The sequence below is a fragment of the Temnothorax curvispinosus genome, unplaced genomic scaffold (assembly GCF_003070985.1).
Source record: "Temnothorax curvispinosus isolate PA1 unplaced genomic scaffold, ASM307098v1 QBEX01005275.1, whole genome shotgun sequence".
In the NCBI taxonomy this organism is placed as follows: Eukaryota; Metazoa; Arthropoda; class Insecta; order Hymenoptera; family Formicidae; genus Temnothorax; species Temnothorax curvispinosus.
In genome coordinates this window covers 56,907-77,582 of record NW_020215055.1, presented here as the reverse complement: position 1 = coordinate 77,582, position 20,676 = coordinate 56,907, and the positions used below count along the sequence as shown (strand labels likewise).

General features: G+C 45.9%; 1 protein-coding gene across 6 annotated transcripts in view; it reads left to right on the top strand.

Annotated features, from left to right (window-relative positions):
* Window positions 1–20,676, top strand: part of LOC112454715 (talin-1) — a 41,495-nt gene that overhangs the window by 17,161 nt on the left and 3,658 nt on the right. For 2 of the 6 annotated variants that reach the window (XM_025016255.1, XM_025016257.1), the window contains 11 exons: window positions 8,787–8,979; window positions 9,852–10,253; window positions 10,377–10,647; window positions 10,734–11,237; window positions 11,574–11,671; window positions 12,203–12,291; window positions 13,039–13,497; window positions 13,606–13,641; window positions 13,986–15,799; window positions 15,990–17,892; window positions 18,021–18,767. In XM_025016255.1, coding sequence (XP_024872023.1) covers window positions 8,841–8,979; window positions 9,852–10,253; window positions 10,377–10,647; window positions 10,734–11,237; window positions 11,574–11,671; window positions 12,203–12,291; window positions 13,039–13,497; window positions 13,606–13,641; window positions 13,986–15,799; window positions 15,990–17,892; window positions 18,021–18,767 — 6,462 coding nt within the window. In that variant the 5' untranslated portion in view covers window positions 8,787–8,840. The other 4 variants (XM_025016258.1, XM_025016253.1, XM_025016256.1 and 1 more) reach the window with 4 other exon arrangements.

Here is a 20,676-nt window from a genome sequence, read left to right as displayed (position 1 = left end):
CGTCCAGACGTTAAAACGACTCAACCCGACACACAGGCGTACGTTTATTTGAAATCCCGGCAGACTATATTCCTTGCGGCTCGACATAACGCTAGTTCCCTGTTAGCGTTGGCTCCGAGTCTCGCGCGATCCCTCGAACCAGCTCTGAATCGATTCGAATAAAAATTCGAGTAAAAATCTCGCGATTTAACGAAAGCGTGAGATAAATAAATTCAGTGTGACTGAAAAAAAAAAAATACGCGTTGGAAAAGTAAGATTAGATAATCGTGAAAATCGGGAGAAGATCAAGAGACATGTATAATTTTCGCCGTGAGATAAAACGTTGATATGCTCTATGTCGCTATATCCATAAAAAAATGAATAATAAAAAGATATAAAATAAATGTAAGAATAAGTCGTTTTATTGCGACCTAACTGGCCAATTGATACAAGAATTGCACGACGTTTCGACCGAATTCCGGTCCTTATCAAGTGCTTTTATTCGAGTTACACCGATCCGTCAACGATGCAATTAATTTCGTTATGCGGATCGGTGTAACGCGAATAAAAGCACTTGATAAGGACCGGAATTCGATCGAAACGTCGTGCAATTCTTGTATCAATTGGCCAGTTAGGTCGAAATAAAACGACTTATTTTGAATTATTCGCTGGCGACGGGAATTGTTTTGTTTAAATGTAAGAATATTCTTTTATTTTATTTTTTTAATAGAGCGATTATAGTTGGAGTTTTAGTTCTCAAACGGATCGATGAGAACGAGAGAGAAGCTTAATCGTTCGGAGAAAATCTCGTGAAAAACCGAGGCAACCGGCGGGGACGTGCGCGATTTGTTCGCGCTCTCGTGACGCTCGAGATTTTCCCGATTTGGTGCACGGGGGTGTGTTACTGGGGCACTAGTGCGCAGAAGCCCCGAACATGCCCGATGTAGATCCCAGAGAGAATCGTCGTAGCGATGCCCCCCTCCGGTTCCCCGTCCGCCGCCCCGTCGGCGTCGTTCCATCCCCCGCCTCGGAGTCCCGCATCCCTTTCGGGAGAAAGAGAACGCGCGAGCGTGCGAGCGAGCGAGCGAGCAAGCGAGTGCAAGGGGGTGGCTCCCCGATTCTCTACCCTCTCGTCTCCACATCTCGAGCCTTACAGCTCGAACCGCGGCACATTCAGTTTCTGACCGGCGATCGAAGTGACGCGTCCGTTCGTGTGCCCGTCGTCGCAGCACACCTCTCTCACAAGTTTCCCTCGGGATTCCATCCGCGTCCGTCGCCCCCGGAGGATCGGCGCGAGGATCCGGTCGTCCGGGCCACGTCGCGCGTCCGCGGTTTCACGGGGGGGTTGCCGCCTGCGGGATCGCGGCGCGCTACTACACACACACGCGGTCGGGGATGTCGCGCGAGACTCGCGGCGTTCGCTCGAAGCCATCGATCCTCGCAATCGAAGCGATTCAGTGACGCCTGTGTGGAGCTCGTCGTACGATAAAACCAATCGGGATAAGTGTCGAGAAATAACGCGGCCTAAGAATCCTAACATACATGATTTGATTTTGAGCATACGAATTTTGCGTATCGTGACGATTTATTCTTGAAAATATAAGAATCCTGATTCCTCGAATTTTGCTTTTCGGATTTTACCTTTGTATCTTATAATTCCCCTTTTAACATTAATTTTAAAAAATTGCACGTAATTAATTAGCATTTATTTCTTTGATCCAAAGTCAATTAAAATTTTTTTCAGTGAAAAATTATTGTTATTAATATATTCCTAGTACTAATCCTATGCTTCAATCAAGCGACGTCGACGTTCTACGAATAATCTCGTTCATCGAGGATCGCCGATCGGTCGTTTAATGGAATATCGATATAAATGGCAGGATTTACGAGGCTACCGAAGCTCGTTGTCACTGTCGTCGTCGTAAATCGGTCGCGATCGTGAATAAAAATACAGTAAGAAATGGAGCTGAACCCGTGCTGCAGCTTCGTAGGGATAGTAAATTATCTTTACACGAGAAGCTTGCATCGGAAACGACGTCAGCCGGCGCCCAACGTTCCACGATCCTGGGTATTATAGGGAGTCGCCAATAGCCAAAATTAGATATATAGATGTAGTTGCTGCTAGGCACCGCTAAAGCAAGCCAATACGAATGCGTCGCCGGAGGTAAATATCATCCACTATTTTTTTCTTATGTGAGTCAATCATCGCGCGTTGCATCGTCCATCCGTTATCGCTCGTTAGCTAGCCACGTGGTATTTGCCTGCCTTCAGCGAGAAACGTCGTGCCTCGTTTCGTAAGACTGTTTACACACGCGATTTCTCGCGATAATGGCCAAAGCATAAATCGACGCTTTGTGCCAATTTAACGAACGGAGAACACATTTTGTTTTATAATTATAAAATCTCCGATTTGAAACAGAAATTTAACATTCACTGATATGTATTTCCTAATTATAATATGCAGTTCATAAATAAAATGAGGCTCCGATCGTCTCTCGTCTCTAAATGTTTGTTCTGATGATGTTTCATAGACGAAGTGTTTAGATGAAGTGTTAGATTTAGATTTAGCACAGCTCTTGGCGTATTAAAAAACTTTCGTCCTATAAAGTTGTTCGATACGTGGACGTCACTCGCGAGGAGCTGTACGGCTTTATTTGTTCAGTTCGATGAAATATTCATTTAATTTAGATGGCTAACAGCATATACTATTTCATACTCTTACAAGTGAATTTATCAAAACTTTTGTTGCGCCGTTGGGAGTTTATTTACAAACGTTTATTCAATCGATCCGCATATGTGTCGGGTGAACGTCGATAAGTTGCATTTGTGCTTTGTTTAACGTCCGCAAATGCAGTGTGTTATATTTGCGTCTACATGTAGCTTTGTACCACACCGAGTGTGTCCCGAATGCATATATTTCACGCAGCGTAACGTATAAGGTATAATAAAGTAAAGCGTCACAAGAATAAAAAGGATCCTTTTCTCATCCGCCTTTAAAGGCGGAGAGAAACTTTGACGGAGTAATTGTAACAGCGTCTCACAATATATACGAAATTAACATTGTAAAAGTAAATTCGCGTAATGTACGCCGGTGTAAGGAAGCTGAAATTTTCATTTAAGTATATCTACCTGTGCACTTAATCGATTCTGGGATGTAGATATAGACGCGATAAAGGATCAAGTTCCCCGCGATCGCGCGGACGACGTAGCGTAAAGTACTTTTATTCTCGCAAGGCTGAGGAATAAGGCTGAAGAATGAGTTTTCCTCGCGAAAAATTAATAGCAGCGAGAATATCAATATTCTCGTAAGTTGTCGGATAATCGTATGGGTCAATAAATTATTCGGATAACCCGTAAGGAGTTACGCGCGCGTTTTATATGTTGGGGTAGTGACGTGCGGAAAAATGTGATGACATCCGCAAAGGGTGGCAACGACACTGAAAAAGAGAGAGAGAGAGAGGGGGGGACAAAGCGTTCGTGGGATAGAGGGTGTGAGAACCGACCGACTGCTACCCTTCTCTCGAGGCGGCGATGAAGTTAAAAAAGCTGACGACGGCGTTATAACTTGCTCCGAGAATGGAGCATGGTAACTGCATACTGTAGCCCAAAGTAAATGGCAGTAAGTGTTTCGTATCTACACGCCGATATATAGCTTCTACTCGAGCAAATTTCATTTAGTAGATTGTACGCATTTTTTACGGTGTCTCAGTCACGATTATTCGCGGCAATTCATTATTTTTATCTGAGTGAGTCTGATGATCTTAATAATAAGATTTAATATTTTCCAACATTTGTATAGAATTTATATAGATTTATATAGAATTAATAAATCATTCGCGATTAGAACAATTGTCACTGAGATAAATTATTAATCAAAAATTACATTTGCCAATCTGCAATTAATTGATAATTATCAGATGAAATATTATATTTCGTTTTCATTGTACGTATAGTGATATGTTAAATTGTGAAATTAATTATAAAGGCATAATTACTTTATAATTAATGGATCATTGGAACATGATTACTTGATGATTACACTGCAGTCATAATTAGTAATTTAGTCAGCGATTATATCGATAGTATAATGATTGAACCGGTCGGTAATTATTAATTTTCGATTTTGCCTAACTTTTGCATAATTCATCAGTTAGCGGGTATCTAAACCAACTTTGGGAAGTTGTGGACTTCAATGGAAGAATCGCGAAAATCGAAATACGACATTAATGTATGTACCAGATAAGACCGCGGGAAATTATGTTATCAGCATTAATCTTGCGAAGTGGTGGTGCGAGGTATATTCTAATGCATAGGAAATGTAATTTGCGCGGAATATATGCATAAGGCTTGTGTGGCGCGTGTGGCCTTGTTAGCACTCGCATTGCTATCATCCTCCAAACAAAACCGGGGCAAAAACATCGGTGACATCACGTCCGAGTTGTAAAACGCCGGTGAGTTGCATTCGTAAACGCGGCCCGAACTTGACTGAAGTTTAAATGAAAGCTCTCTTTCTGCACAGTTCTGTACCTGGAAAAATAGCCGGAGATCGGAGAATCAGTTAAGACACAAGTTAATTCGAACCGATGCGATGCTCGTGTACGAGCCTGGGGGGAGCCGCGCGAGGATTTGCATAAAGATTAATTCGAGGGTGTCCAAATTATTATATCGATAATGGCAACGCGCTTTATCGGGTATATCCGCGTGGCCCGCTAATGGGAATCGCTATCTAATTCCCGGGGATGCGCCGGCGAGGGACATGGAATTTTTCCGCGAATTATCGCGAGATTTTAGCGAGCGGCAAATAACGGTCCGAAGCTATTCAATCGCGCGCGCTGCGCCGCGATGATAAATGACGAGAGAGAGAGAGCCCGGGACGGCGACAGATTAACACGTTTCCACTATAGATTCGCCGTTTCCGCGATAATCGACGGAGGCCCGCCCGGCTGATTGGCACGTATGCGCGGCACGATCCATTAGGGATGAGGAATACGAGGCCGGCGGGATTAGCCGATTTTGCGGAGCGCGGCCGCATAATCGCGTCTTCGTTACCCCCCCCCCCCCTCCCCCCTTCCCCCCCCCCCCCCCCCCCGGCCCCCCCCCCCCCGCCCCGCACCGCCGCCCTCCACTCGGTCGCGTCAAGTGTCATCGCGGCGCGGATACTATATACGCGACGTCTAATTTTAGAAACGCTCTCGATTAACGCGAATCGCGCAACTGGCACTCTCCACACTCCACATCGCCTCTTCCTCTCTTTTTTTCCTCTTCTTCCACTCAGTCCGCCTCTTTTCTCTCTTTTCTATCGCGCTCGTCGCGTTTGATAACAGCGCGCTTCGTATTCGGGCGATCAGCCGTTATCGAAATGGAAGATCCGTGGAGAATTTAGACGGTATGAGTAGGGGAGAATAAAATGGCCGGGAATTTGTTTTGGGATACCTCAAAGGGAGGTATTGGAGAGCTCGATCGAGATGAAAGCCCTATTTATGTTTCAGTAGGTACCTACTTTGGAAAGAACAACGGCGCGCTGCACCGGGAGCAAGATCGCCGGATAAAGAAGCGGTTTTATCACGTTACGTAAACAAATTTTCCTTTCCGCTCCTAATAGCGTGCTCTTTCCGCCTTCCTTTCCTATCGCGCGCTCCTTTTTCCCCGAGGTCATTGTAAAAATAATGTCTCCCATTTTCCGTAGCGACGTTAAGGAGACTTCATGAAAAATTTATCGACCATTATTTCACTTTTAATTGGGGCTGCAATTGCGTCGCGTGACGTTCCACCTTTGCTGTCGCAAAAAAAAACTTTTAACTACCCTTTACTTTCGCGTCCTTATACTGTTCGTTTAATCGAACTTGTAAATAAAGAATTGAATTTAACATGAGCCGACGAAACAAAAGAGTCCTCGCCACTTTATCGCCGGCCTTTCAACGATGAATGTGTTGCGCAACGTGTGTGTCCCTCTCGTAAGAATATTCAATTTCCAGCAATATCAATGCCAGCATTGTCGTGAAGTGGCTCCGTCCCACTGGCAGTATGTATGGAGTTGATGATCCAGTTGTATGTAATGAGGTCGTTCCCTCTGAATCGAGTTCGTGCGGGTAGGAAGGTGACGTATTGCGAATTGAACGAAAGTAACTTCGTAGCCGACGGTGCGGTTTCAATTTCGCAGTAAAACGCCATCGGCTCTGCGAGCGATTGCCTGTTGCGCGATTTTTTTTCCCCCCTCTCTTTACATTTTGCCATTAGGGACGTTCACTTTGTGACCCCCCTCTTTTTTTGGAAAGAGAAAAACTCCAGCGATATCGCTCAGAGGGAAAGGTATTGGCTCGTATCTTTGGGGGTGAACAAAATACATACCTAAAATCAGACATGCAATGACCTCGTATCAATATAGTTTTAAATTTCACATTGTTAAAGTAAATTTTCCCGAATAAACGAATTTATTGTACAAACCACTTTTTAATCGTCGGCGAGAGGAAATTATTGATTTGTTATGATTATATATTATAGCGCATCTAAATTTATACAGCCGATCTTTAATGCCTTTTCTATAATTACGACGATTTACCCGCGACGAAATATCTTACCGACTTTGACAATTTTCCCCTCGACAATTTCACGGCAAAATACTCGATGACCGGAGACCCGGGGCGTACATTTTTCGCAACTCTGACAAGCTCCATTGTGATCGACACGTTCGCGTTCGGTAATCATCCAATCCATGCCCCATCCAGGTCAGAAATTCGATACGCGCGATGAAATCAAAACCATACGTTAATTGGGTGAAAATTGTTGGCGAGAGAAACGGGCGAGGGAGTGAAAGGGGAAGATGGGTGAAACGGGGACGAGATGGGAGAGAACGCGCGAGAAAGAGAAGAGAGAGAGAGAGTTCGTAAGAAAGGATAGCCAGGGGTATGGCAGGGGGTCACGCTTGGAGTTTGACACAGTCAGAGACCGGCGTTGCCTGGCAACCTTTAAGGGTGGAAATCCACATTGGCGTAGGGTGTATACCTGCGACGAATTTACGCGGGATCGCCTATTCCTCCTGGGTCCTGTCTGCCTCTCTCCCTTGCCCCTTCCTCCCCTCGGCCCCCCTGCAAAGGGCACGCGTGGAAAAACGCGTGAATGAACCCGTTGACTGTGATCCCGACTCGGGATGAATACAACGAAATTGGATGTTTATCCCCGCGACGTCTAACGACGCGCTTATTGTCGCGGAAGAATGCTTGCGTTTCGCGCACCGCAAATTAGCGAGAAGATAGCAATCTTCCTTCTATATAAAAGGACCGGAGCCCCGAAGTTGCACTTGCGAGCTCCGCTCCGCCCCCGTCGGCGCGTTTTGTACCCCCCCCCTCCCCGGAGCGGGGGGTAATGACACTCAGTTTGAATTCAATGTCATGATTTAATCTATTCATATCTCAGAATGTGAGCGTTTGCCCCTTGCTCTTCTCTCGCAATTACTCCCGGCGAGATATCTTCCCCGGGGTAATCTTTATTAAGGCGATCAAACGTATATAAACGGCACGCTCTCCATTCGTTCTTCCCCCCCTTGAGGAGCCGCTCGTTTAATTTATATCTTGACATCGTCTCGGAGTGTTTTACATGTTTATAAATCACCGAAGCTGCGTATCACGTGAGAATTTAATTACTTCGTTCGTTGAGTATACGTTTCCTTTTATTTTTAGCTATCGGATCCGATTTAATTATCTCGAGCTCGAGAGTGAAAGGGCGTATTTTTATTTACCTACTCTGTCCACGCTTTTTTTTAACGGAGTAATTTATTATTCCTTATAAATATAACAGAGTTATCGCAATATTTATGTAGTTTCTGTCTTAATTTAGCTATTACTTCATCCATTATGTAAGTTAGAAAACTTATTTGCACATCTCCGATACTTTTTACTTTTATCTTGCATTATCATATCCTGTTCTATGAAACGTAATAAGTTGTGGGAAAAACATGTGTGGAAAAAATCTAAAAAATGTCAAATGTATACATTTTGTGCGTTTCTACGCTCGTGAAAGACACGTTGCTACCCCCTGGTAAATTTTGCGTGGCAAAAATATAATACATGTTACTATATGGAAGATCGATGTACATATAGACAGGAATCTTACAGTGGCTGCCTCTCCTTTGGTCTCGCACGGATCATTTTTAATCCATTGCCGTGGTCCCTTCACCCTTCTCGTCCCCGCAAACCTGTGCGAGACGTATTCCCTTCTTCTCGGCGCTTTTTCCAGATAAATCGCAACAGAAAGTATCGTGAAATAACTTAACTGGATCTCGGCACAAAGCGGAAAGCTCGCCTTCGAGCGCGGCGCGGCGCGGCGGCGCGATTATTTTTCTCAATGTCGTTAGCGCAAATAATTACAATTCTCCGGATTTAACGAATACAAATAACATAACGAAATTTTAACAACGTTACACGATTACATTAACGAGTTTCTGTCATTAGACATTCGTATAACGCGGTAGGGGACACAATAGTCGGCCCTTGCAACTTGTTGCGTGCAATTTCGCCGTAAAGCGGAAACTGCGTGCTCCTGCATAATCCTTTAAATTGCCGTCCACGTAATACCGGGATTATTTGATAATTTCGCGAGATATAATTTCAACGCTGCGTGCGATCGGCGAGACCCCGCGACCAGGACGATTACACGCGTAAGATTCGTCGTCTTGAGAAAAAAAAAAGAATACTCGCCGATCGTCGACGAAAGCGTTACGAAACGTTAATTAATATTAGCGAACGAATCGCGTCGCTCAGTCTTGATTAACGCTCATAATCTTGTTTTATGGCGGCTCGCCACTCTTTCAGTCGAGTGACTCTGGAGGTTTTCGCGCACGCAGAAGGTCACCCCAGGCAATCGCGATGGCAACCCTATCTTTACGCATCTCCATACCGGAGAAGAACGCCACCAAGATGATGCAGTTCGATCCCAGCACGTCGGTGTACGATGCCTGTCGTATCATCAGGGAGAAACTCGCCGAGGCCAGCAACATGGGTCAACGTAAGCGCTCGATATTTTACTCGGCGGGGACCTTAATTGTATTATCGAGATATTTCGTCAACGCCACGTGAAATGTCCCAAAAATAGATGTCGCGATATCTCTCGCGTAGATAGACGCATCAAATTTTTTTTTTCAAGTTTTTCTTAAATTACTGGTAATGTAATTTAATAATGTAACGTAATGCAAATTAACGGGGTAATACAGATATGAATATCCCGGAAATATCAGCGTATTTTATTTGCCAACTCGATAAAAGGATATCTAAAGAATTGTACGTTGATATTTAATTTATTCCGATGATGAAAGCAATGGATATTCAGCTCATTCCTAAAACGTGCGCGTTTTTAATCATTTCTAAATAGACTGGGAATATTATAAATATATAATATTATATATTGCATTAATAAGGGGACGGGCTTTGAACTATTATGGAACATAAAGAATATTAGATCAACATTTTTTTAGCTGCTTATCTCAATACTTAGAGGTTGAAACAACCTCTCGAAAATAACAATTTTTCATTTTTTGCGAATATAGGTATAAGACAAGATATTCGAAAATATAAGGTATATGAAAAAATGTTACACAAAAGTTTTTATTTTAAATACTCTTTACAATAGTGTATTCATATATTTTTCGATATTCGCTAAAAATAAAAAGTCCGTTGTTTTCGAGGGATTGTTTCAGCCTCTAGACGTTGAGATAAGCAGCATAAAAAAATAAAGGCTTTTTATGCTCCACAAATTCGAAGCCCAAATCCTATTCTCTGTGAATCATAAAAGATATAATTTCTGTAATTCTTATTTCTCATAATATAAAGAAACAATAATTAATACAAAAATAAAGATTAAATTCATTGTTCTTTGCGTAGCGAAAGATTATGGCCTATTTCTCGCTGACGAGGACGTGAAGAAGGGAGTTTGGCTCGAGCCCGGACGAAATCTCGACTACTACATCCTGAGAAATGGAGATCTGCTCGAGTATCGCCGTAAGCTCCGTACGCTGCGAGTCCGCATGCTGGACGGAACGCTGAAGACCATGTTGGTGGATGACAGCCAGCCCGTGGCCAATCTCATGGTGGTGATATGTACGAAGATAGGTATCACGAATCACGACGAGTATTCCTTGGTGCGCGAGCTAGTGGAGGACGAGAACGAGAATCAGAAACCTGGAAATTTTGGCACTCTCACATTGAAGAGAAAGAAAGAAGAGAAGGGCGAGAGGGATGCGAAGATGGAACAATTGAGGAAGAAGTTGAAAACCGACGACGAAGGTAAAATAACTTTTCCACCTCTTGTTGGTAGATATTTAATTTGAAATTCTATCAGCATGCACACATATTGAGGCAAAAGTTTGCAAAATACATTTCTGACTTTCGTATTGTTTTGGTTCACAGTGAATTGGATAGATCCAAGCAAGACCTTGCGCGAACAAGGTATAGACGAATCCGAAACCGTTCTGCTGAGGAGGAAATTCTTCTTCTCGGATCAAAACATTGACAGTCGCGATCCTGTACAATTGTCGCTGTTATACGTGCAAGCGCGAGATGCAATTCTGGATGGCACGCATCCGATTACGCAGGAAAAGGCTTGCGTGTTCGCCGGGATCCAGTGTCAAATTCAGTTTGGCGATTATAAGGAGGAGAAACACAAACCTGGTTTCCTGGAGTAAGTTGCATTCAGTGTGATCGATCGATCAATGTTTCTCAATTCTATATCGATTAATGTTTCACTTATGTCGCGTTCTTTTTCAGTCTTAAAGAATTTCTGCCGCAATCGTATGTGAAGGTGAAAGGAATTGAAAAGAAGGTCTTTGCGGAGCACAAAAAACACATTGGACTCTCAGAGCTGGACGCCAAGGTTCTGTACACGAAAACCGCCAGGTCGTTGAATACGTACGGGGTCACGTTCTTCTTGGTGAAAGAAAAGATGAAGGGCAAGAACAAGCTGGTGCCGCGTCTGCTCGGCGTGACGAAGGATTCGGTCCTGCGACTCGACGAGAAGACGAAGGAGATTCTGAAGACGTGGCCGTTGACGACCGTGCGGCGTTGGGGCGCCTCGCCGAATACCTTTACCCTCGACTTCGGCGACTATTCTGACCAATATTACAGTGTACAGACTACCGAAGCAGAGCAGATACTCCAACTGATCGCCGGTTATATCGACATTATCCTGAAGAAGCAGAAAGCGAAGGATCACTTCGGTATCGAGGGAGACGAGGGATCCACCATGGTGGAGGATAGCGTGTCGCCGTTAAAGTGAGTATCTCTCATGCTCTCAATACATGTTAGCTTCTCCGAGCCACGTGTGGATCGAAGTAATAATAGCCATTAAGATACTGTTAGAGCAATTATCAGTTCTCGACGAGAGTCGGACTCGTCTTAAAGCGACCGACTTACGTTCAATCACGCGTCACGTCCTAACAAGATTTCGCGACAATATTTCGCGTTAATCTGATGTGATCATGGAAGAGTTTCTAAGACGCTACGCAAACAAATGTGTTAGAGCTGTTTTCGATTCTAATGGGTATAATTTGCGTTAAATAAGAGTGATACTTGACTTCGAGATTTTACACGTGCATTTTCATTCGACAGAGCCACCATCATGCAACATGAGACCAGCAATGTTGGTAAAGGGAATGTAGAAGCCGTCTCAGTCGCGATACCAGCTGTTATGAGAGCGGGAGGAGATGGTAAGCGAAATTATAATTTATTAGTTCAAGTTTTATTTTCTAGATAATTTGATTAGGACTGTTTCTAAAGATATTTTTTTGTTATATCAACAGCGATTATATAATACATAATTATCAGATTTTTATTTGGGTGTATATGGTAGCTTATGAGAATATAATATTTTCATAAATTAAAAATTATGTCTGCTTTAAATTTTTAAGTCCTGATACACCGCTCTTTTACCCAATGTAAAAAGAGAAACTAATTAGCAAATTTTTGCACGATTGAATCCTCGGATCTTAGCTGTTCATATGTGTTTTTGTACATACATACACCTTTCATTTTGTAAATACACGTTTAACTAGCTTCAGGCGTTCGTGAAAGTGTTGCTTATAAGATCAAATAATTAAGCATATATATTAAACTTGCTTTTAGCTTTCAACAGAAAATTATTGTCTAAACGAATAGATTTACAGTATCGAGGACTCGATCGGGATTGTCAATAATTGTAAATATAGCCATAGAGTTAGAGTGCATGGTGTGATTTATAGGGGCTCGACCATATGGAACCGGTCACATAGGTGGTGCCCAGTACACAACCGTCAGTGGACAGGTGAACATCGCCCATGCTCCGCCTATGGTAAGCACAGTTAAAAAGCGCCCAAGCTGCTCTCAAGCTCATGTCGGTGTCTTTTAGTTGCTTGTTATAAATATATATGCGTCTTGAAGTGTAAAAATTGGAGATCCTTCGGGAACTTTCGACTAGCAAATCGTGCGTCTCTCTAATGTGTAATTATTAATTGATTATGGGAATATATATGTATTTAGGACGGTATTATATTTCTTGTGAATGTCTAAAGTCGCACCGATCATTATACTGCACGTTAGAAAGCGAAATTTTAAGGGACTAATAGACGGTTAAATTTATTTTCATGCTAGGCGCCTTCTATTGCGGACACAGAGTAGGTACACCACGATACATTTTCAGTTATCTCTTATTCTTTGTTTATAGACCGTTCATTTTACTTCTCCGGTTTGATTCGTTTGCATTTCATGTTCGTCGATCGACTATCTTTTTCTCTCTCTCTCGGTACAGCGCTTACTGGATAGATAAAATCTCTGTAACTTGCGATTCATGCTTTCTCGACAGAATACTTGCTCGTAATCAATCAATATCAGTAAACTCTGTATCGCCGCAACTATTTGTTGCAGTTTATCGCTTCGTTATGTACGTGCATTTCGTTCGTTGATTGACCGTTATAAGCGAAATTATTTTATTCCTACTTGCATTTGTTTACGCGAAAAATATCTTTTTTATGATACTGCCAATCAATCAGGTTTACAACGGCCATACGTAAATTTACAATGTATGAACGTTTGAAACTAGGTCCAACAAACTAAGGTGACATCCGTCCTATCTGAACCGCAACGTGCCTTATTATCGACCATCACCGCTGGTCACGAGGTGATCCACATCGCCGAGACGGAGCTCACCACGAAGGCTCAGTTACCCGAGCTCGGCACGGATCCAGCATCTCTGAGATGGATCGAACAGACGATCGACACCCACAAGCAGAACGTGGGCTCGCAGATCGCGGCGATGAACGCCGCGACCGCCCAGGTGGTCACGTTGACTTCCGGGCCAGCGGACGATGTCGATCACACCGCAGTGGGAGCAGCGATTACCACGATCGCCACGAATCTACCAGAGATGACGAAGGGCGTGCGGATGATAGCTGCTCTTATGGACGATGAGTCGTCCGGCGAGCGGCTGTTAGACGCTGCCAGGAAACTCTGTTCTGCGTTCTCAGACTTATTGAAGGCCACGGAACCTGAGACCAAGGAGGTGAGTTCGTCGTAGCGGAGAGAGCTGCATAAAAAAAAATATAATAGAACTAATACGTGATCTGTCCGTGAAGTTGAATGCTATTTCAACTTTCCTCTTTCCCCACAGCCTTTCTACATAACATCTACGCTCTACGGACAATATGTAAGCACTAACATTCGTAGCGCACTAATATTAGACTTGCTTTTACAGATGCATTAGACTTTTTCCGAGCACTCGACTTTAACCCGTCTATATCCTTGAAGTGCAAATTTCGTTAATAAAGATTTTTAAATATATTTAATTAAATGGTAAGATCAATCTATATTTCCTACGATTATGTGTGACATAGACGAGTTAAAAGATGCACATGTAATTTCTTTAAAAACACTTGAAAGGCTCGTTAGACACGAATTACTATTTTAAACTTCTTTTTCTATTCTTTCTTTTCTATTTTTGATCTGGTTTTTTGGACATTATATAAATTATATTTTTTGCTTACATTTTAGCCGCGACAAAATCTATTGAATGCGGCGTCGAGAGTGGGTGAGGCGTCGCATCAAGTATTGACAACTATTGGCGAGGAGGACGACTCGAATCGCGAGTTGCAGGACATGTTACTCGCGCTCGCTAAGGCCGTGGCCAACACCACCGCTGCTCTGGTATTGAAAGCGAAGAATATAGCAGCCACGTGCGAGGACTCTGCCACACAGAATAGGGTGATATCGGCCGCGACGCAGTGCGCACTGGCTACATCTCAGCTCGTGGCTTGCGCCAAGGTCGTAGCGCCGACCTTACATTCACCTGCCTGCCAAACGCAGCTGATGAACGCCGTTCGGGAGGTGACCAAGGCTGTGGAGCGCCTGGTTCAAGTCTGCAACGAGACGTGCAGCGATGATAACTTGCTGAAGGAGCTGAGTATTGCCGCCGCCGAGGTCAGTCGCACCTTGAACGACCTTCTCAATCACATCAAGACCGCCACTAGAGGAGAGCGCGCCAAGGAATCCATCCAGGAAGGCGCGGTGGAAACCATCTTCGTTGCGACAGACAGACTGTTCGCCAGCACCGGTGACGCCGGCGAGATGGTACGACAGGCAAGAGTGGTCGGTCAAGCTACCGCTCAGCTGATTCAGAGCATCAAAGGCGAGGCGGAGAGGCAGACAGACTCGGAGCAGCAACAGCGTCTGCTGGCAGCGGCGAAGCTACTCGCCGATGCCACTGCTAAGATGGTGGAGGCGGCGCGGCAGTGCGCTAGCAGCCCGCACGACGCCAGGATGCAGGATCAACTACGCCAGGCAGCGGAAGAGTTACGAGCTGCGACTACAGCGGCGGCAACTCCGGCGTTACGTAGAAAACTAATTACGCGTCTAGAGGCGTGCGCTAAACAGGCCGCGTCCACGGCCACGCAGTGTATCGCGGCGTCTTCTGGTGCCGGACACCACAATACTAATCCTGCCAGCCAGGAGGAGCTCAACATGGAGTGTCGCATGATGGCGCAGCAGATTCCATATCTCGTATCGGGAGTGAAGGGCACGCAGGCACAACCGGATAATCCTACCGCACAGTTGAATCTGATAAACGCTTCCGAGCAGTTTCTGCAACCGGGCACCGCTGTGGTGAAGGCGACCAGAGCCGTTCTACCGACGGTCACCGATCAGGCGTCCGCTATGCAGCTGAATAACACCTCGCAGCAGTTAGGATCGTCGTTGGCGGACCTTCGATCAGCGGTAACGCGTGCCAGGGAAGCCTGCGGCGGACTGGAGCTCGACGCCGCGGAGGAGCTGATAAACAGCCTGAAGGACGAGCTAGGAGAGTTTTATCGCGCTGTCGAGGCCGCTTCGTTGAGACCGCTACCAGAAGAGACGACGGAATCTACTGCGCTGCGACTCGGCGCCACGTCGAAGAACGTTGGATTTGCTATGGCGCAACTGTTATCCGCCGCCAAGCAAGGCAACGAGAATTATACCGGAAGTGCCGCTAGAGAAACCGCATCGGCCTTAAAGGATCTTACCTATGCCGTGCGCGGCGTAGCCGCTACGTCCAATCAGCCGGAGACGCAGAAGAAGGTGCTAATGACGGCAGATGACGTGATCCTGCGATCGCTACGTCTAGTCAAGGAAGCGCGACGTGTACTGAAAAATCCTGACGATCCTGACAACGAGGCCAATCTAGCCGTGGTCGCCAAGGACGTCTCCTATTCGTTGAACAAGTGCGTGTCCTGCCTGCCCGGACAGAGAGACGTCGACGAAGCGATACGCAATATCGACGACATGACTCAAGTGCTCAACATGAATGAGTTCCCACAAACTAGCAAGAATTATGGGTAAGTAGTTTTACATAGTCGTGTATTTTTTTTCACGTTTACTCTGAACTGGTTTTTAAAATACAGTCGTGTATTTTTTTCGCGTTTGACTTGAACTAATTTTTAAAATTATCTCTTATCTCTACTCTATGGAATAACAGATACATAATATTATAACTAATTATGTACGCTTCGCATTTTTATGTCGTAGGCAATTGCAGAGCGATCTCAATAACGCTGCCGCCAATTTGAACGATGCGTCGTCGAACGTGGTATCATCCGTGCGTTCACCCGTGCAGCTCGCAAATTCGTCGAAACAATTTACCAATGCTTTCGGAGATCTGCTGAGCGTGGGGATGGAAATGGCAAGTCAGACGACAGTTGAAACCCGTACTCAGGTGGTGGTGTCGTTGAAGAACGTCAGCATGACGTCCAGCAAGCTTCTCATGACCGCTAAATCAATCGCGGCCGATCCCACTGCGCCGAACGCGAAGAATCAACTCTCGGCGGCGGCTCGCGCGGTTACCGACTCCATAAACTACCTGGTGGACGTGTGCACTTCGGCGGCGCCCGGGCAGAACGAGTGCGACAATGCTATCAGAAACATCCAGTCCATGCGATCTCTGTTGGACAATCCGAGCGAGCCCATTTCCGACGCCTCGTACTTCGAATGCTTGGAGACCGTCATGGAGAAGAGTAAGAGTCTCGGTGACGGTATGACCGGTATCGCGAATCACGCGAAGAAGTCGGAACACGAGCAGTTTTCCGTCGCGGTCCGTGGAGTCTCCTCCTCGATTTGCGGCTTGATCGAAGCAGCCGCTCAAGCGGCCTATCTAGCGGGCGTGAGCGATCCTACGTCCGTAGCGGGTAAACCGGGTCTGGTGGATCAGGCACAATTCCTGCGAGCAGCGCAGGCCATTCACAGCGGTTGCCAGAGCCTCGGCAATCCGACCAGCACGCAACCGCAAGTGCTCTCAGCCGCTACCATGATCGCCAAGCACACCAGCGCGCTTTGCAACGCCTGTAGACTTGCGTCCAGCAAGACCAGCAACCCGGTGGCTAAGCGACACTTCGTTCAGTCCGCCAAGGACGTCGCCAATTCGACGGCGTGTCTCGTTAAGGAGATCAAGGCGCTCGATCAGAATTATTCCGATGCCAACCGCGAAAAATGCGCGGAAGCCACGAAACCGCTACTCGAGGCGGTCGATAATCTCTGCACGTTCGCGAGTTCTCCCGAATTCGCGAGCCAGCCGGCCAAGATATCCATCGCGGCTAGAGCCGCCCAGGAACCGATCACAAGCGCCGGTAAATCCATTATCGACGGCTCGTGCGCTATGGTGCTGGCGGCTAAGAGTCTCGCGGTCAGCCCGAAGGACCCGCCGACCTGGCAGTTACTGGCCAATCACAGCAAGAGCGTCAGCGACTCGATCAAATCGCTGGTGGCGTCGATCCGCGACAAGGCGCCCGGTCAGAAGGAGTGCGACGCCGCGATCGAGAAACTGTCGGCGCGAATACGCGAGCTCGACGCCGCTTCGCTGAGCGCGGTCTCGCAGGCGCTGATGCCGCGCCGCGAGAACACCGTGCAGGGATTCACGGATCAGATGGAGAGCAGCGCGAGCGAGCTGCGCGAGAAACTGGAACCGTTGCGTACCGCTGCCAAGTACGAGGCGGAGAACGTCGGCCACGCCGTCAATCAGATCGCCCTTTACTCGGAACCGCTCGTCTCGGGCGCGATTGGCGCCGCGTCCAATATGGTTCATTCGAAGCAGCAAATGATACTGTTGGATCAAACGAAGACCGTAGCCGAGTCCGCGCTGCAGCTGATCTACGTGACGAAAGAGTCCGGCGGCAACCCGAAGGCTGTCGCGTTGCACACCGAGGTGGACGAAACCGTCGAGTCCACCAAAGACGCGCTTCAGGAGCTGCAGAACACTTTGGAAACTATATCGACATCTGCGGGTATCGTCACCGGTCTGATCGACACGATTTCTCGCGCGATGGTGAGATTGGAGGATCATCGTATGTCCACTATCGACACCGTGGATTCTTACGTGGATTATCAGACGAGGATGGTCGAAGCTGCCAAAGAGATCGCTCGGTTGGCACAAGAGATGGTGAATAGCCTCTGATATTACACCCTATATAATATCTAATCAATCTGAAGAATCAATTTAATCATATAAAAATTACTAATCATAAAAAATTAATAATCAGTAAATTATCTCTTTCTTATTTATTTCAGTCGACCAAGTCGAGCACCGACGTAGCCAGATTGGGACCCCTAGCGGTCGACATATCGCACAAGTACACTCAACTAGCTCGCGATACCTCCGGAGCGTCCGCGGCTGCCTCCAACGCCGACGTGTCCGCCAGACTTCGCACCGGGGTCCAGGAACTCGGCCGGGCTTGCGCGGATATCGTGCGCGCCGCCGGCACATGCCAAATGGCACCCGGCGACGCGTACGCCCAGCGAGAGGTCGCGGAGTACAGCAAGATCGTGACCGAGAAGGTGTCACAGGTATTGGCTGCATTGCAGGCGGGCTCGCGCGGCACTCAGGCGTGCATCAATGCCGCTAGCACGGTTTCTGGAATTATCGGCGACCTCGACACCACCATCATGTTCGCCACCGCCGGTACGCTGCACGCCGAGAACGAGGGTGACACGTTCGCCGATCATCGCGAAAATATACTTCAGACCGCGAAGGCCCTGGTGGAGGACACGAAGACATTGGTAGCTGGAGCGGCGTCCTCGCAGGAACAACTGGCTGTCGCGGCGCAGAACGCGGTGTCGACGATCGTTCAGCTCGCCGAGGTCGTCAAGTACGGCGCGGCCAGTCTGGGCAGTCAGAATCCGGAGGCCCAAGTGATGCTGATCAATGCCGTGAAGGACGTCGCATCCGCACTTGGCGATCTCATACACGCCACCAAGGCCGCCAGTGGCAAGCCCATCAATGATCCCAGCATGGCGCATCTAAAAGATTCCGCCAAGGTAATTCACCTGTCTGAAGTCCTTTTCGCTTTCCTTTCTGTGGGCATCTACCTGTGACGTTCTAACAACGACAATGGAACTGGAAACTTATCACGCGCTTATGTTGTTGCCTATCATCTGATTGAATACGCTTATTTGGAAAGAAGCCTGTTGTTTATAACGAAATGATGAGGAGGTAAATGATTGATCTCCGCAAATACGGAGTAACCCGATCTAAACGATTAATAATATACTAATTTGGCAACGAAACGTCTCCTTCGCAGACTAAAAACGTACGATAAATATTCTAATGAAATTCTAACTCTAGAGAATTTCCATAATTAATTTGCCAAATTCTAATAATACCGTTTCGAACATAAATAGAACCTACAATGTAACTTGAATATCTTTCACGGAGAGATTTACGTAAGGTGAAGTTACAAAACCCCTACGAGATCTCTCTCAGTGATGTTGGCCTAATCTATTAATCCGCCGAGTTTTAATAACGCTGTTTCAAAACGTAACCATGGAGAATGTTTATCCTTAGAGACATTTTTTGGGGTGGACTTTAATTGACTTTTAATTCTGATGAAACGTCCTCGTATTTGCTTCTAACTGATTTCGTTCTCGCACTACTAAAATCTCGCGTAGCGTCCATGCAGAATTGATAGCGTAATTCATCGTCGTCGCTCTCGAATTGTGCAAGGTCGTTGGACACAGGGCGACGATACCCAGACCAAAGCACGACCGGCGCTATTAAAGTCCACCTTGAATCCCCACGCGTTTAGCTTCGTATTTATCTACCATATGTGTGACATACCTGAGCGAACGGGTGTTGTTTTTACATCTGGCGGACGGCATTCAGTAGAAAATTATGTTGTTTGTTTAACGATACTCTCCGCCTGTTGTACAACGCTTCCTCTCTCACCTTCCTCGATGCGATATCGAGTCCCGCGATAATAGCAGCAGCAGTAGTGCAAATTTGTCTTGTATATCTTGAATGTTTCGACGATGCGAATGGTGGACTTTAATGTGTGCTAGTCTCATTGACGATTTTGGTCTGGCCCGGTGCGGGATAGGTCTTAGAACGGCAGCTGCAGCAGCAGTTCGTCCATCTGAGCGACATCGGCGGCTCGGAATCGGAATGGTTCGTGTCCGATCAAGAGGAGGAACTAATCCGTCTGCTATCCACTTCCGAGAGCTCTCAGCCGGCTCAACGGACCTCCGACTTACTGTTGTTCATGTAGCCGGATTTTCGTTCCCTCCTCGTCGTCGCATTTTCTAACGCAACCCTATATAAGATAATCTAATAATCGATATGTAGCCATGTTATGTACACGATACTTCTACGTAGAACACGATGTAGTTGCTAAATTGTGCAAGATATCGGCGAGACATCGTCGCTCCTTGCATTCTAATAATTGATTAAAGAAGTATGTAATATCATCTCTTTGTATTTTCTGAAAAAATGGCATGTAACATAATTTTGCCGAAATGTATCACTTTCTTCGCGTTAGCGAGTTATTTATTTCGAGGTCTTCCAATCTTATCTTAATTGAGTTTACATCCAAAATGCACTTTGTCAGGCGAATCATCGTTAGGTACGTACATTCCATTCACAGCGTTCCGTTTGAACTGTTGACAGGCTTCTTAACGCTTCCACATAATTCTGCTTATCATTTCGTTATTAGAAAATCGTTTGATAGGTTCATGTAACCATAACATGCGCTAATTACTCTCGCGTATGTTAACACATTGCAATAGTACTATTACTTGCATTTAAGCGTATTTACTCATCAGTTTAAGATCACCACTAAAACTTTAACTTATACTCACTAACTATGTATTCCATCTCTCTCTTTCTCTCGCAGATATTAATGTTACAAGCTAGCGATTCGGCCCTTGAAATTACATTCAATCTTCGTCCACA